Source organism: Ciconia boyciana, chromosome 3, assembly GCF_034638445.1.
Source record: "Ciconia boyciana chromosome 3, ASM3463844v1, whole genome shotgun sequence".
Lineage (NCBI taxonomy): Eukaryota > Metazoa > Chordata > Aves > Ciconiiformes > Ciconiidae > Ciconia > Ciconia boyciana.
The window spans coordinates 26,618,636-26,633,176 of NC_132936.1; the positions used below are offsets into that span (position 1 = coordinate 26,618,636).

At 41.2% G+C, this 14,541-nt stretch overlaps 1 protein-coding gene across 2 annotated transcripts in view; it reads left to right on the top strand.

Moving 5' to 3' along the window:
• Positions 1 to 652: 652 nt before the first annotated feature.
• AGPAT5 (1-acylglycerol-3-phosphate O-acyltransferase 5) overlaps positions 653 to 14,541 on the top strand; it is a 59,941-nt gene continuing 46,052 nt past the window's right edge. Inside the window, exon 1 of one of the 2 annotated variants that reach the window (XM_072855151.1) lies at positions 653 to 1,170. In XM_072855151.1, the coding sequence (XP_072711252.1) occupies positions 952 to 1,170 (219 nt within the window). In that variant the 5' untranslated portion in view covers positions 653 to 951. The remainder of the gene's footprint in view (positions 1,171 to 14,541) is intronic. The other variant, XM_072855152.1, reaches the window with a different exon arrangement.

The window sequence follows — 14,541 nt, forward strand, 5'->3', positions numbered from 1 at the left end:
TTATTAAGAAACTCCTTCTCTGGGAGGGTTATTACACCATTGCTTTCTACAAGACTTACTGCATTTTCTTCAAAGGCAGCTGGTGCATCTGGCTGCTGCTGTCAGCAGGTTATTGGGGGCCAGAGGGGAGAGGACGCGGGGCGGGCAGCTGCCTGCTTCTGTGGGAACCCGGGGGAGTCAAAATGCAAACTGGTAGGCACGAAATGCGTACAAAGCCCTGACCATCACCGTGGTGGTAGCTGGCAACAGTAATAAGCACGGTTTTCTTAGTGCTCCGCTCACGGCAGTGCTCCACTCGGTGCTCTACTCACGGCGGAAAGTGTGTGTGCGGGAAATACATTTTCTTCTAACTTGCACTATGCTAGGTTAAAATTAATGCTAATTACAGCTAATCAATTATAAGCCTCACTTCACATGGTACCAAGTAGCCCTCCACCACACCATGAGGGAGCAGCCCGGCACCCCCCGCCCCGCAGGGCTGCTGTAGCCATTCACTGCGCGCCGGGGCCCGAGTGAGGAGGGACGGGGACGCAGCCCTGGGCCGGCCCCTGGGCACCCCCCACGGAAAGCCAGCACTGCCGGGTCGGCAGCGGCTGCGGGGCACGTCCCCCCAGGTCGCGGCCGAGGCGGAGCCACGGCACCGCCCGCCCATGCCGGAAGTCCCCCCGCAGCCGCCGAGGGGCCACCTTCCTGCCGGCGCCGCTCCTCCTCCGGCCGGGCAATATGGTGGCGGAGGCGGCGCGGGGAGAGCCGTGAGCCGGAGCCGGTGCCGGTGCCTGCTCCCGCGCCTCCCTCCCCTCCCTCCCTCCCGGCGGCCGCCGCTGCTGCTTCCCCGCCCGCCTGGCGGGTCTGCTCGGCGCGGCGGGCGATGTGGTCGGCGGGGCTGCCGGGCTGTGTGTGAGCGCCCTGCCCATGTGGGTGTCCCGGTGAGGCCGGGGGGGCAGCGGGAAGATGCTGCTGTCGCTGGTGCTGCACACCTACTCCATGCGCTACGTCCTGCCTGCCGCCGTCATGATGGGCACGGCGCCCACCTACGTGCTGGCCTGGGGCGCCTGGCGCCTGCTCTCCGCCGTGCTGCCCGCCCGCTTCTACCGCGAGGTGGACGACCGCCTCTACACCATCTACCAGAGCATGGTGCTCTTCTTCTTCGAGAACTACACGGGCGTGCAGGTGAGCCGGGCGGGGAGGGGGGCTTCGGCCTGGCGGCCCCCCGGGAGCCGGCAGCCGTTGGGGAGCGGCCGGCGGTGGTGTCGGCCGCGGCTCTCGGCTCGCCTCCCGGCCGGCGCCTGCCCCCCTTTGCCGCTCCCCCTCAGGCCGCTCCGGCAGGCGGGACGCAGCTCGCCTCGCAGGGCCCGTCCGCGGGGAGGAAGCGGCCGCCGCTGCCCGCAGGTGCCGGCTGTGGCCTTTGCCCTCACCGGCGGGGCTCCGGATCCGCAGAGGAGAGCCTTGTTTCGCAGCCGTTCTTGCTCCTCTGGTGATGCTTTTCACGGAATATTGGTGTTGTGTTCGTTTTGCAGGTTGGGAAAACGGAAGGGATGCGACACCGGTCGTGCTCTGTCAGAACTCGAATGGCAGCCTCCTTTGCACACTTGAACCCTGTGGCCTGTGTTGCACATCTGTAGTATTAAATTGGTAGTAGATAAGAAAACTATAATCGACTATTACTGTATTTAATACACCTATGAGTTTTTAATAAATAGATTACTTAACCTTTAAATTATTGCAGCATCTCAGTTCTCATGCAGTCTGCCCACTGTCAGTCTCGGGCCCTTAAATTTTGGATCAGCCATGTGATTATTCAGTATATCAGAAACTGAAGTCCAGGGTTTCAGGTTAATAAGTCGGAGTTGGAGGCCTCTCTTGTGTGACCAGAGGGGTATTTGCGTTCAAATAATACTACTTCACTTATCTCACGAAGCATTAACTGTTTGAAAGGTTACATATTTGTCTGCAATTTGAAAAGTAAATAAGGAGACTTTTAATTCTACATAAAAAAAATAATTACGTAAATGACAGGTGCCTAAACCTGACTTTCAAAGTTGTCTGAATATACAAAAGTGTATTTGAAGTTCGTGTAAGCTGTGGGTGCTTGAGAGTAAAGAATAACAAGTGCTTACATGTTGATTGGCAGGTGACAGAGCTGGTACAAGTAGGCCCTTCTTCATATTTACAGCTAAAGCATTTGTCCACTCTCTTACAAAGCACTTATTTCAAAATCAGGCTGTCTCCCCTAATTTCCACTCCTGAGCTGCAGTTGTAGGCCTTGCTTCATACCAACTCTCGTGGAAACCCCCAAAGCCAGCTAAAGATAGAAGAATTGCACAGTTTTACATCAGCGTGAATAGAACAGATACAAAATGGAAGTGAGATCTTCTTTTAGTGGTAATTAGTTTTTGATTCACCTTGTAACTCATGTAGTTTCACCCTTGCGTCTTGTCCAAATTAGTTAACTTGCATTGTGATTTACATATCTGTTTAAAAAAAAAAAGGAAGAAAAAAGGGAAGAGGGAGCAGTAGTTCACAGATTAAGTACTTACTGTTATATCTGTCTTCCTTTTTATGTAGCATCTTTAATGCAGGTATCTTGATGTGTAGTAACACCTTGGTCATTAGCTGCTGAAAGTAGCAGTATAGTAGTTTGATTCAACCCATTCTAAGAATGAGAGACAAAAATCAAGATATAAATTGTATCAGAAAAATTACTCGAATTTCCTAAAAATAGTGTGCACAGAGTAGCAACCACTTTGAGCTTTTGATAAGAACTTTTATCAAAAAAATGCCTGTGACATAGAGGTACAGAAAGGAAAATACTAACCAAAAGAAACAAAAAGGCAGCCATTGTCTGTTGACCTTTTTTCTTTTATTGCACCGATAAAACTTCATCCACACCAAAAAAAAATGGTGGGAACTGGAAGATATCCTCCATTTCTTTAAGGAGGAGAAACAGGGTGTCCTTTCAGACTTACTCTTGCAAACACTGAACGTGTTTAACTTGAAACTCACAGTGGAAAGTTAAGCGTGTGGCTGAATGTTTGAGATTGGGATGGTAACCTGAGAGCTACTGTGAATTGGCTGTTTTAAGGCATGTAATGAGACGCAGAAGTGTAGCATCATTAAACTTAATCCTGAAAAACAATGCAAGAATAGTAACTTGTGTGGCTTCATAAAGGCAGCTGTAGGGCTTTACCAGCATTAAGGCATTGTAATAGCCATGGGAAGGAGGAATTCAGCATCTTTTTCAGGTCTATTAATTTATTCAATCAGTTGAAGTATGTTGGGATATTTTTTGTAACTAGATAAATGCGGATGCCAACAACATCATCCATCAGAATACTGGAACTTGTTGCGTAGTCTCACTGAAGTCATTAGGATTATATGGGTGCTTAAGTGACTTACTGAATCAAAGCCTTAAGTGACTTTTTCTTAGTACTGCTGCCGTCTTACCCTATAGAAAAAGTCTTTAACATTATGTACTGTTTAGCATTATTTGGTTTATTATGCTTAGAGTATTTGTGGGTTTTCAATATGATAACACTCCAAGGCAGTTGTGAATATTTGAGATGTCCAATCTTAAAATAATAATTTTGCTGAAATTCCCAGTAATGTGAGTGGGGCCTTAATAGAATAAAGTTGGTTTGGATCATAAAAGTAGATTATTTTTTGACTGAATGAAATACTAGTGTATCTTGATGTTTATTTTTTATTTATTTATCTGTCAGGAAGTGATGTTTCTATGTATCATCTGCTATTAGTCCATCAAGTATCTAAATCAGTCTCCCCTTCACGACCATATGCACAAACGTATTTTTCTTCTTTTTTTTAATTCTCCTTGACTTGGAAGTTTTTAGCCAAGTTTATTAAAACAAAAACTAGTTCATGCTAGGAAGGCATTTTATCTTTGTAGTAAATGCTTTTCAGTTGTGAAATGTAACTAAATAAGGTGATAACCTGAACTGCATGACAGAAAATCTTGAAAGGCTAATAATTCCCTTTCTCTTAAGTATTTGACTTGAGATCTAAAATAATTACAGAGCTATAATTGCTGTGAACCCTTACCAAGTATTTATGTTCTAGAGAGAGTCTCATGAAGTAACTGTAAAAGTTTCTTACTTTCTCATACTGTAAATACTTTCCCTTTTTAAATTTTGGGTCAGACCTGTTTTTTTCCACCAAAATGATTTGTTTTACAAAGCCTAAGAGAACTTGAGCTAAGATGGAATCAGTTTAGACTTTCCAATAATATTAGAATGCTGTTAATGAATTGCCAAAAATAGCCATTTTGCTGACTATCATGCAAGAATTGGCTGTACAAAATTGAAGAACAGTATTTAGAGTACAAAAAGCAACCCAGAACATACCAATCCTGTAAATGAGGTAAACTGGACAAAACCAGTATGACTATAAAGTGAAATACCATAATGCTGTGTAAGTTTGTCAGTGTAATTGTAGCTTAGCAGATATCCATGAATTTTATTAAGGAGCTATAAATATATAAAATTAATCTATACATGGCATTATGACAGAGCTCTTCAACAATCTCCAGGATTATAAACTCATAGTAATGAAAATCGGTAAATGCGGTCTGTTGGAAAGTGGCAGAGACAATGGCCCTGCTTTGTCCCTGTGTTGCTTTAGATGCAAATGCAGTTGTCTTGGTTCCCACCTGTCCTGCTGTAAGCTGCACAAGTGCTACAGTACTCTTTTCTAGCAAGAATATATACGAGATGCTTGAACTCTATGTAAAGTGAGTAGTAAGTCTTAGAGAGCAAAGGATGTTAATTTTATCAGCAACGAGCCAAAGCAGTCACTGACACAAACAGGTGCAATTCAAGTGCTTTGGAGGACTTGCATTTGCTTGTGCTAATAGTAGATTTGGCCCCAAGTTTCTAAATCATCAAGGAGTCTGTGAACTGTGGTTGTGTTACTGCTTTTGTCTTTACTCTGTTAGGAAAGTCTGGTCTCTTACATTTCATACAGACAATAAACAGTTGCATCTTACCATAGAATGTGAAAACCACAATGACTGCAAATATACCTGTGATTAGGACGTTTGGAGGGCTGGAAGGACTGGTAATTCAATATGATGAATGCTGTCATCTCTCTGTGACCCTTACCATCTTATCCCAGTTGCTGTCAGGGTGATGAAGTTAATGCCTGTTGTGTTTGTGCACATGTTTCAGATCAGGTGAGGACTAAATGTTCTCCAATTTTTTTTTTGTTGTAATTGTGTTTGATATTTTGTATTGAGTAGTGGTGAAGAGATAATAAAGAAATCATCACTCGGACTGCTTCCTAAAGGATCATTTTCCATCTGAAAGGTTTTGACAATTGAATAAAATCTGTGACTGAATTCATGTGCATGGATTTTGTTTAGTGCTTGTGTCAGCTCTCTTCCCTACCCCCACTTCCTGCTGAATAGGCGTTTTTGGAAGTGATGCTTTCGTTAAAGGCATTTTGAAATTCTGGTTCTCATTGTCATTACAGGACTCTGGAAGGGCTGTGAGAATCAGATGCTACCTCAGTGTTGTTTAGCAGAGCTGTAGTATTTCTAACAATTACTTTAGAAAATGTGGGAGATCTCTGTTAATGCAATGTGCTTTCTGGGTTGGTATTGAAACTTGGACTTGCTGTGTCTCAACAAGGTTGAAAACTACTTAGGAGTAGAGCAAATTAAAATTTTGCAGAGATGCTGTGCTGCTGGACTCTTGATGATGCTTTCCAGTCGAGTAGAGTCTGGGCTTTGTTTCATGTCTTGGCTTCCTAGGAAATCTGTGAGGAGAGCTCAGTGTCTGAGCTTGGGATGGATGCTTAGTCTTCTCACTATTGGCCAATTTGCATTGGAAGTGAGGGTTACGAGATCTGTGCCCATCTTTATTCGCAGGACAGCAGCCTTCCCAGACGAGGTTATCTTTCCTTACTCCCTGCTTTCCCTTTTGAAGTTGTTCAGCTGTCCAGCAGGTAATTTGGGAGGGCCCAAGGTGGAGGTGGGAAGCAAAAGAGGCAGAGCAAGTCTAATGGCCAGGTTGCAGAGTACTTGCGTCAGGGAGATGCTTCTGGTTGCTGTTGGCGAGGTGTGTTGTCATCTCTTAGGAACCTGGTTCTTCCCTCTCCACAGTGGGGGAGGCATTGTAATCAGGCTTTATCAAGGCAGGGTGAAGGTTTGTCTTCTAACTGCTTTCTGTCAGTAGAAGTGAGTGACAGGGTCTGACTCCCCTAAAGATGAGGACCCCTTTCCTGGGCAAATGCCGTAACCAGAAGGTCAAAAGGAGACGTCACTTTTCACCCTTCTCCAGTTGTGTTTGGAAAGGAAGTGCTGGCAATTGCATTTCGGCATGAGCCTGGTTTTATGAACCTGCTTGAGTTCCCTGAGCTCTCCTCCCAGTCTGGCAGTTCAGGAGTGGGAGAGTACTGGGATGGTATGGGAGCTGAGTGGGAAGGCGCAGAGCTGCAGGCAAGGCAAACCTCCAAGCTTAGGTGGTAGCTGAGCAGCGTCCGAGGGCTTGCACTTTCCTAGCCCATTCCATGTAGCTTGCAGCAGCAACTCTTGTTAGCACCTGCTCATGTTGCTGCTTTACAAAACTGTTAGCTGTTGCGAGGCATGTTGAAAGGTTAAGATAGTCATGACGTGTCATTTATTTGCGATGGTAGAAACAATGAAATAAAGGTCTTGGGGGAGTGATAGAAATTTGAGGATTGGTGCACTGCAAAGATTGAAAAGAACCTGGTGAACGTAGTGAAGTGAATCAGTTTTGTGTGGTAAACTTTTGAAAGACGCCCAGTGAAACTTTCCTGCTGTGATACTAGTTCCATGAAGATGGTTTATCCTGGCTCATCTCATTAGAGATTTCAGGGTGCAGCTGTCTCCAGGCATATATGTCTTTTATAGTATACAACAAAGTCCTGTGTGTTATTGTAGCAGAAGTTAAGTGATACCTGCTAAGTCTGAGGGATGCGGCTTTCAAATGGAGATGGATGTCTAATTTTAGACTCTTACATTCAACTGTGGTGTGAGGCAGCAAAAATAGATACATTAGGTATGTAAACTTTGTGCTCTTTCTTTTTTAGATATTGCAAAAGATATATTTGCATGTATCTTAATTTTTGTTCTGTCTACCTTTGGCCATTTTTCTGAAGGTGAAAATGAAGTTCTTCATGACTCCGGTTTGTCAGGATATCAGCTAGAGTTCTGGTGTGCTGCAGTTTTGGCTCTGGGGCAATCTGGACAGAATTTAGTATGGGGAGATTCCACATTCAGTGCTGGTCCTGATCATCCCGCACCTCCTGCCTGATATGTGAAAAATAAAATAAATAAAAACTGAGGTCTGTTAACATTTTTAGAAATTGAGTATCAGCTACCTGAACCAAAACTGCTGTTTGGGTTCATAAACTAGAAGCTTTGTGTGAAGATTTGCCTAGCATATGTTTTCTAATTGGCAAGTAACAACTGAATCTTAATTTTATATCACCCTTATCTAATACAGTCTGCAATTTAAAACTATTACGTGTGTTTACATTTTAAAGTTAGCTACATATATTTATGAAAATCCTAAAAAGTCAACTATTTGTCAGGTAGGAAAAGCTAAGGAGTCAAAGAGCAGGTTTGAATGCACTTATAAATTCTGATTCCAAGTATCTGGCCAGCAAGTTTTACAATCTCATGGTTTGATTTTAAAATTTTTTGTTGAAATATATTTTAATTTGAGTATCTTAAGATTTTTAGTATATTCAGTTCTTAATATGTTGTCCTGATTTTGTATAATTTGTTACATTTGAAAATACAAATGGTATTTATCACACTTTTAAAAATTCCACTTTTTTTTTTAAACCTGCATGAGTTTTATACACTTTCCTCTTTTTGCATTTATTTAACTGTGTTTTGGTAGATACTGGGCCATGGAGTCTTACAGTGCTCTTCCATGCCCTTTCCTTCTGCTTACATAATATGTCCAGATACTTTATGTAAGGATGATTGTTAATTGAGAAGTTTTTTCTTCTGGTACTCTCCCATCAGACACTGTTCTTGCTAAGAGAAGATTCTATTCGTAGTGAAACATTTGACTCCAGTTATTTCAAACTATTTACCTCAGGCTCACAGGGTATACTTTTTTCTCCGTTTTAGTTGTGTTAGATAATGTAGGCTCAGATGTCAGGGATTTTGACATTACGATTATGAGGAAGCGTATCTTCTCAGGGGAAAAATATTCTTTAATCTTTGTTCTGTCAGTTTGAATTTATGCTATGAAGAGATTTGGGATAAAAAAAACAGGGAAATTATTTTCTTTTGTTCATTTCATTTCTGTCACATATTACTTGTCATCTTCCCTGTTATAACTAGCTCCTCAGTGTGGAACTAGGAAATCATACAGTTTATGCTAGTTTGATTTTTAAATGTAAAATTAGCTACCCATGATTTGGTCGAATCTGTATTTGAGCACATAACTATATGTGAAAAAATATAATTATTTTGGATGACTTTGAACTGCATTGTGGTAGTTGCAATAATTTTTCCTCTGGAACTTATGGATTGACTTGAAGAGTTATCCCGTCCCATTTTCTAACACTACTTGGGAATCTGAGGGCATGCATGTTTCTTTTTACGTAAGCAAACATAGTGCACAGTCCCAAGCAAGCTGCAGGTGAACTGGCGGGTGAACTGGCGGTGGTGTGCAGATATTAGAGTGGTATTAACAGTGGCTATTTTTTGAGGCTGATTCAAGTTTACTGTGTTCAGCTTTGCAGCCAGATTAGTTGCAGCTAGCTCAGATACCTCCCTGCATGTTCTCTTTTGATGTGTAATGATTCTTTGCCTCACCTTTAAAGTCCATAGTGCTTAAATTCTAAATACGTACTGAAAATGATGTGTGGAGGAGCTTTCAAAAAATTTTATTCCACAGTCACAAGCAGAGGACCGTCCTGGTTTCAGTTGGATAGAGTTAATTTTCTTCCTAGTAGCTGGTATAGTGCTGTGTTTTGGATTTAGTATAAGAATAATTTTGATAACGCACTGATGTTTTAGTTGTTGCTAAGTTGTGCTCATACTAAGTCAAGGCCTTTTCAGCTTCTCATGCTCTACCGACTGAGAAGGCTGGAGTTACACAAGAAGCTGGGAGGGGACACAGCTGGGACAGCTGACCCCAACTGACCAAAAGGATATTCCATACCATATGATGTCATGCTCAGTATATAAACTAGGGGAAAGCTGGACGGGATGCCACTGCTCAGGGACAGGCTGGGCATCGGTCGGTTGGTGGTGAGCAATTGTTTTTCATTTGCATCACTTGTCTTTCTTGGGTTTTATTTCTCTCTCTTTTTGTTATTTTCCTTTTCATTACATAGTATTATTATTATTATTATATTTTTCAATTATTAAACTGTCCTTATCTCAACTCATGAGTTTTCTCACTTTTACTCTTCTGATTCTCTCCCCCATCCCAGCAGGGGGGAGTGAGCAAGTGGCTGTTTGGTGCTTAGTTGCTGGCTGGGGTTAAGCCATGACAAGGACGTAGAGGTTTCTTAATCATCGACTTTCCCATGTGTGTCGACTCATTGATAACTTCACACCAGTTCTGTCTGTACTTGATAAAAATGCTTGTACAAGTATTACAAATAAAGATACATCAACTCCTCCTTGGAGTCCTTGGCATTTAGAAGCAAAGTTCCTATTATAAAGAGCTGTAGCTAGAGGAACACTGCAAACTGCCACAAGGTTTCCTGCTTCTGGCTGGTGTGGGGTGCACAGAGGATAATATTTCCAGAATGTGCTTAATGTACCAAGGCACCGTAGCTGCTATTTTGGGGGGATGGATGGGACACAGACATTATGTATTTTCCATTACAATAGAGTAATAAAGTAAACAATAGCTACATTAAATGTGGGTCACTTTTTCCTTTGTTTTAAGGAAATTACAAAAATCTGTGGGAAGAAATCTTCAGAGGTACCAAAGGCTTATAAGAGAGACTTATTTCTCTCCTAATGAAACAGGTGGAATACTTCCTTCCAGTCTTGTGCTGGAAGGCATGTTCAGGTTTTCTGTAATACTAAGATGCCAGATATTCAGAAAACCCCTCCTATTGAAATCTCAGTTTATAAATAATCTCCTTTCACATGTGCTATATATATTTGAAATATGTGCATTACTTCTTAAAAAAAAAAGTAATTGCTGATGATTTATGATAAAAGTTATTTAGATGCTCTAACTTTGACTTTCCCAAATGGTCACTGATTGTAATTGTGGGCTGCTCCATGGTCCATGCCATAGAACTGCACTGTAATCAAAAGCAAGTCATTTGCAGAAAGATCCAGTAAATTATTTAGGCACTGAAAATATGATTTTTTTTCAGAATTTAGATGCCAAAATCTTAAAATTATGTTCATAAGTCCTTCTCTTTTCTGTCACCAAGACTGAAGCAGTTAAGTTATACAGATGCCTTTTTTTTAAGGTTCCTCAGATAGCTAAGGAGTCCAGGCAGGAATGAAGTAATTGTGTGTGCTTAAAGCAAAGTTCCCAACCCATGTATAGCCCTGATCAGAATCCAGAAGCAAAGCTCCTGAATCTAGAGTACTGTTAAGTGATATTTAACATTTGCTGGCAGGACTGGGAACCTCAAAAAAAGTTTTAGCTTTTTTTTTTCTATTTAAACAAACAAAAAACAAAAGGGAATAAATTATGCTACTTCTCTAACTTAATGAGTTAGAGCAGAAACTCAACTTACAGGATACATCAGTTCAGTTATCTCTATGTACACATATCCCCACCACTTCTTTGAAAAAGATGATTTAGCAGTTTGTTTTCAGATGAAAAAGATGATTTAGCAGTTTGTTTTCAGATAAGAGAATCCCTACTCCATAGATGTACCTTCTAACAGCAGTGAGCAGCATGTTAGGGCGGGATAGGATTTAGGATCTGCATCTGCTTTCAGTGGGCTAGATTCTGGCAATTCAAAGCTGGTAGGCTCAGTATCACAGATTTTGTGACTCCCCTTCTGCATTACCGAGCTCCCCCAGAAGCCAAGAGCTCCTGCTTCTGTTTGATGTGCCATGGGTAACTACTGGAGTGGTTTTGTTGAATCTAGTCTGGGACTATTGTTTAAATAAGCGTAAACTACCTGAAATTGCCCCAACGTACTTGGTATTGTGGCAACTTATTTTCTCTGAAATTAGCCTTTTGCTCAGATTGGATATTCCAGTTATTATGGATGTTTCCCAGAACTTCTTTGCTCTACCACGTGCCCGTTCTTTAAACAATAATCACCACCTGAATCACCCTCTGAATGAGAAGCTGTGAAACTATACGCATCACTATGTAGGCGATGTTGGACTGGTGTAAATAAAGTGGTTAGTAATGTTCTCCTCTAAATCACCATCTGAGGCTTTGGGGAGGACTTGCATCTCAGCCCTCTCTGCAGCATCTGTGAAAGTTGCAGGCAGGTGGGCATTGAAAACAAAACTAGTCTGGTTAAACACATGATACTGCTTATCTGTTGATCAGTGTCTCATTCCTTTTACAGGATTGTGGGGGTTTTGCAGGGTTTTTTTAGAATTACAGTTACCCTGTTGAGAGTATTCAGAATAACAGGGAATGTTGGCATCATTTAGCCTGCTGCTGTAGCTAGATGTTCTGAGTATATACTTTTTAGTTAACTTTTCTCTGTATGAAACTGTTTCAGCTTATGCTCTAATATGTGTGCTAGTTATTATTGTGGTTTATTTGATTTCCTTCAGTAAGCTGATGGCAGTGAAACTATCAAGATTTCTCTTCAGACTGTCTGCCTACAGTGAAAATTATTTAATTCGTTATAAAACTCTAGAAAATTAGGCAACTAATTTCTTATAGCCTAAATATTTGCAAGTCTTTTATGCCCAAATACAAAAAGTAGTCAAATATGCACAGAATAAGACTCTAAAGCTGTATTTTTACTGATACAGATATTAGAAATTTTATTATAAATATGTTTTCATTAGCTCACAAAGTAACTGCATTTCCTTTAAGGTTTTATTGATTCTGATTCTTCCAGAAGGAGCTTTCCCTTAATTCAGGGGTCAATTATCTTCAATCCAGCTGAGAAACTGTAAAGCCTTTACATTCAGCATCAGAACTAGACTTCTATACATGTAGCTAGTGCCATTGAATGAAGCATAACCACTCATGTTTATAATAGTTTGTCAATTTAGACCATAAGACTAAAAGCTAGTATGAAAGCAAAAATGTACAGATTTCATACTTAACATCAGATGGTATGATTCAGTCCTGTATATATATGTTGCTAATATAGTCTTCTTACAAAAAGGAAATAAAATGGCAGTAACTGTATTTTTTGAAGTTCTCTCCTTTCTGGTTCAATCAAATGAAAGATTAAAAAAAAAAAAATTATGTATAGGAATCTTCTCAATATTCCCCAGAGCTCAGTCTCTTGGCAATGGTTTTCTTCACTGAACCCCAGTAAAATACATAGCTGCAGAATATTTGAGTGAACTCTCTGCTTCAATAAAATGGATTGCATTGTGATTTTATGGTTTGATGCTGAGCCTGAGCAGCAGACTTCAGACTTGTGCAATTATGTATTGAGCAGATAGTCTCTTTAATTAAAGCGGTTATGAGGTGTAGCAATAATATGACCATTGCCTAAAAACTATATGTGACCTAAAGGTATTTTTAGAAAAATTGTACTTAAAGGTAAACTCCTTTTTGGTTTGTTGTTTTTTTTTTTCCAGAGCTAGAGAAAAAGCAACTATAAACTAAAACATGAAAGTGCTTTCTCCTTCTGTCCTATTCATATTCCTTACGCTGTAGGCAAGTGAAACCCATATCTGTTAAATGTGAATAAAAGTGCTTCTCTATCTTCTGTGAAGAAAAATAAACATTTGAAATTCTTATAGTAGGACATCTGAAAACCTGAGAAATTTGTTAGCACCAAATACGAGTTCCTCATTTGTATCCTGTTTTGAGCCTGCTTCTTGTCAAACAGGGTAAATAGATTCTGTGGTCTGAGGTACTTTCTCTAGAAGCTCAAAGGAGTGGTTGTGTCATCAGGCAGGTTTTTAGACTAAGAATTTAAACAACTTTCCATAAGATGCTTGCGGCAGTGCTGCAGAAGTCAGCTTGCACAGGGTTACAGGTTGACTTCAGAAGCCGTATCTGGTAGTTGCTTTTAGTGGTTTGTTAATGCAAGCCCCACCCTTTCACCACAAAATTATATCCAGGCTTTTTAACAAACAGATGAGAAATACATCCTAGCATACTGTTTATTTTAATAAGCACTTACGTTGTAGTAGCGCCCAGCTAACAAAGATGCTCTTGTCCCAAAGAGCATGCAATCCCCATTATAAAAGTAGTCAGAAAGAAATAGTGAAATGGAGAGAAGTGCATGTTGTGAGGATAGCACAGCTGAGTATATGAAGTTTGTATGGCTGGTTTTGAGTGAAGTGTTGATGTCTTGGATGTTCTGTTTCTCCTCTCTTCCTCCAGGTGAGGGAAGGAATGTTCTCCTGCTATTATCCTACTGTTTTTATCCATCTTTGCAGTTACTATTGCCTGTGCTTGAAGCTACATTTTTACTGATCAGAATACTCCACCTTTTCTGCAAAGTGCCCCGGTGCACATCAGTTTTGTTGAAGTAACAGCAAAGAAGGGAGCATCATTTTCCAATTCACACCTGGTTTCTTTGAATAGAGAAAGGAGGAGGTTTAAGAAGTCTGAGGAACCAGTGTGCTGGTAGACATGTGATAGGACATCAGATGAGATCTACTGAGTTTTTGCCACCAATAACCAGCTGTGTTGTCTTACTGCCACTGAAGCAGAAGTACCAGATCTGCTTGCAGGTCAGCTCCTGAACTGCTCCCATTATCAGCCACATCCAATTATCATATTAAGGTAATCTCTTTGCTAGGAGTTTGATGTGGTCACCAGTTGACCTGCAAGCAGGTCTTCTGATAGTGTGATTACTTTTACCTCTTGAGTTATTTTTGTCATGGCCCTGTTTACTTAGCTGATGTAGCTAGTATGTTATTAAATGATCTATTTAGTTTTCTTCGGTATGTGCAGATTTCATAAGCAAGAAATAAAACTAACTCTAAATTGGGAGTGTTCACCTTGTTGCAGTGAAACCCTATGCAAATTACGAGTTATTCAGGTCTGGCTGTGGTGCTGTTTTACATAGCTACGTGACCTACCACGTTAACATAGCCATAGTTGAGTATGTTGCACTGGAAGAAGCAGAGGCTGCTAGGGAAGCTGAAACTGGTGTCACCAGATGACCCAGGAGCTCCCATTTGCACGCCTAGATCAGCCTATCACTGAATTAGTAAATTCTTCCATCAGGACAACTTGTTGTAACCTCCTGCCAATGAATCAGAGCTTCCTCTGGCCACGACACTCTGAGGTGTGTCTTGTGCCCCCTGAGCGTGTGAACAGCTTGGTGTATGGCATCCAGGGAAGCTGGGTACCAGCCTTCCCACAGAAGGGAATCTGTTAGTGTTCAGTTTCCTTTATTTGAGACCTCACTGAATTGAGTTTGACAGCACTGCTATGTAAACAGATGTAA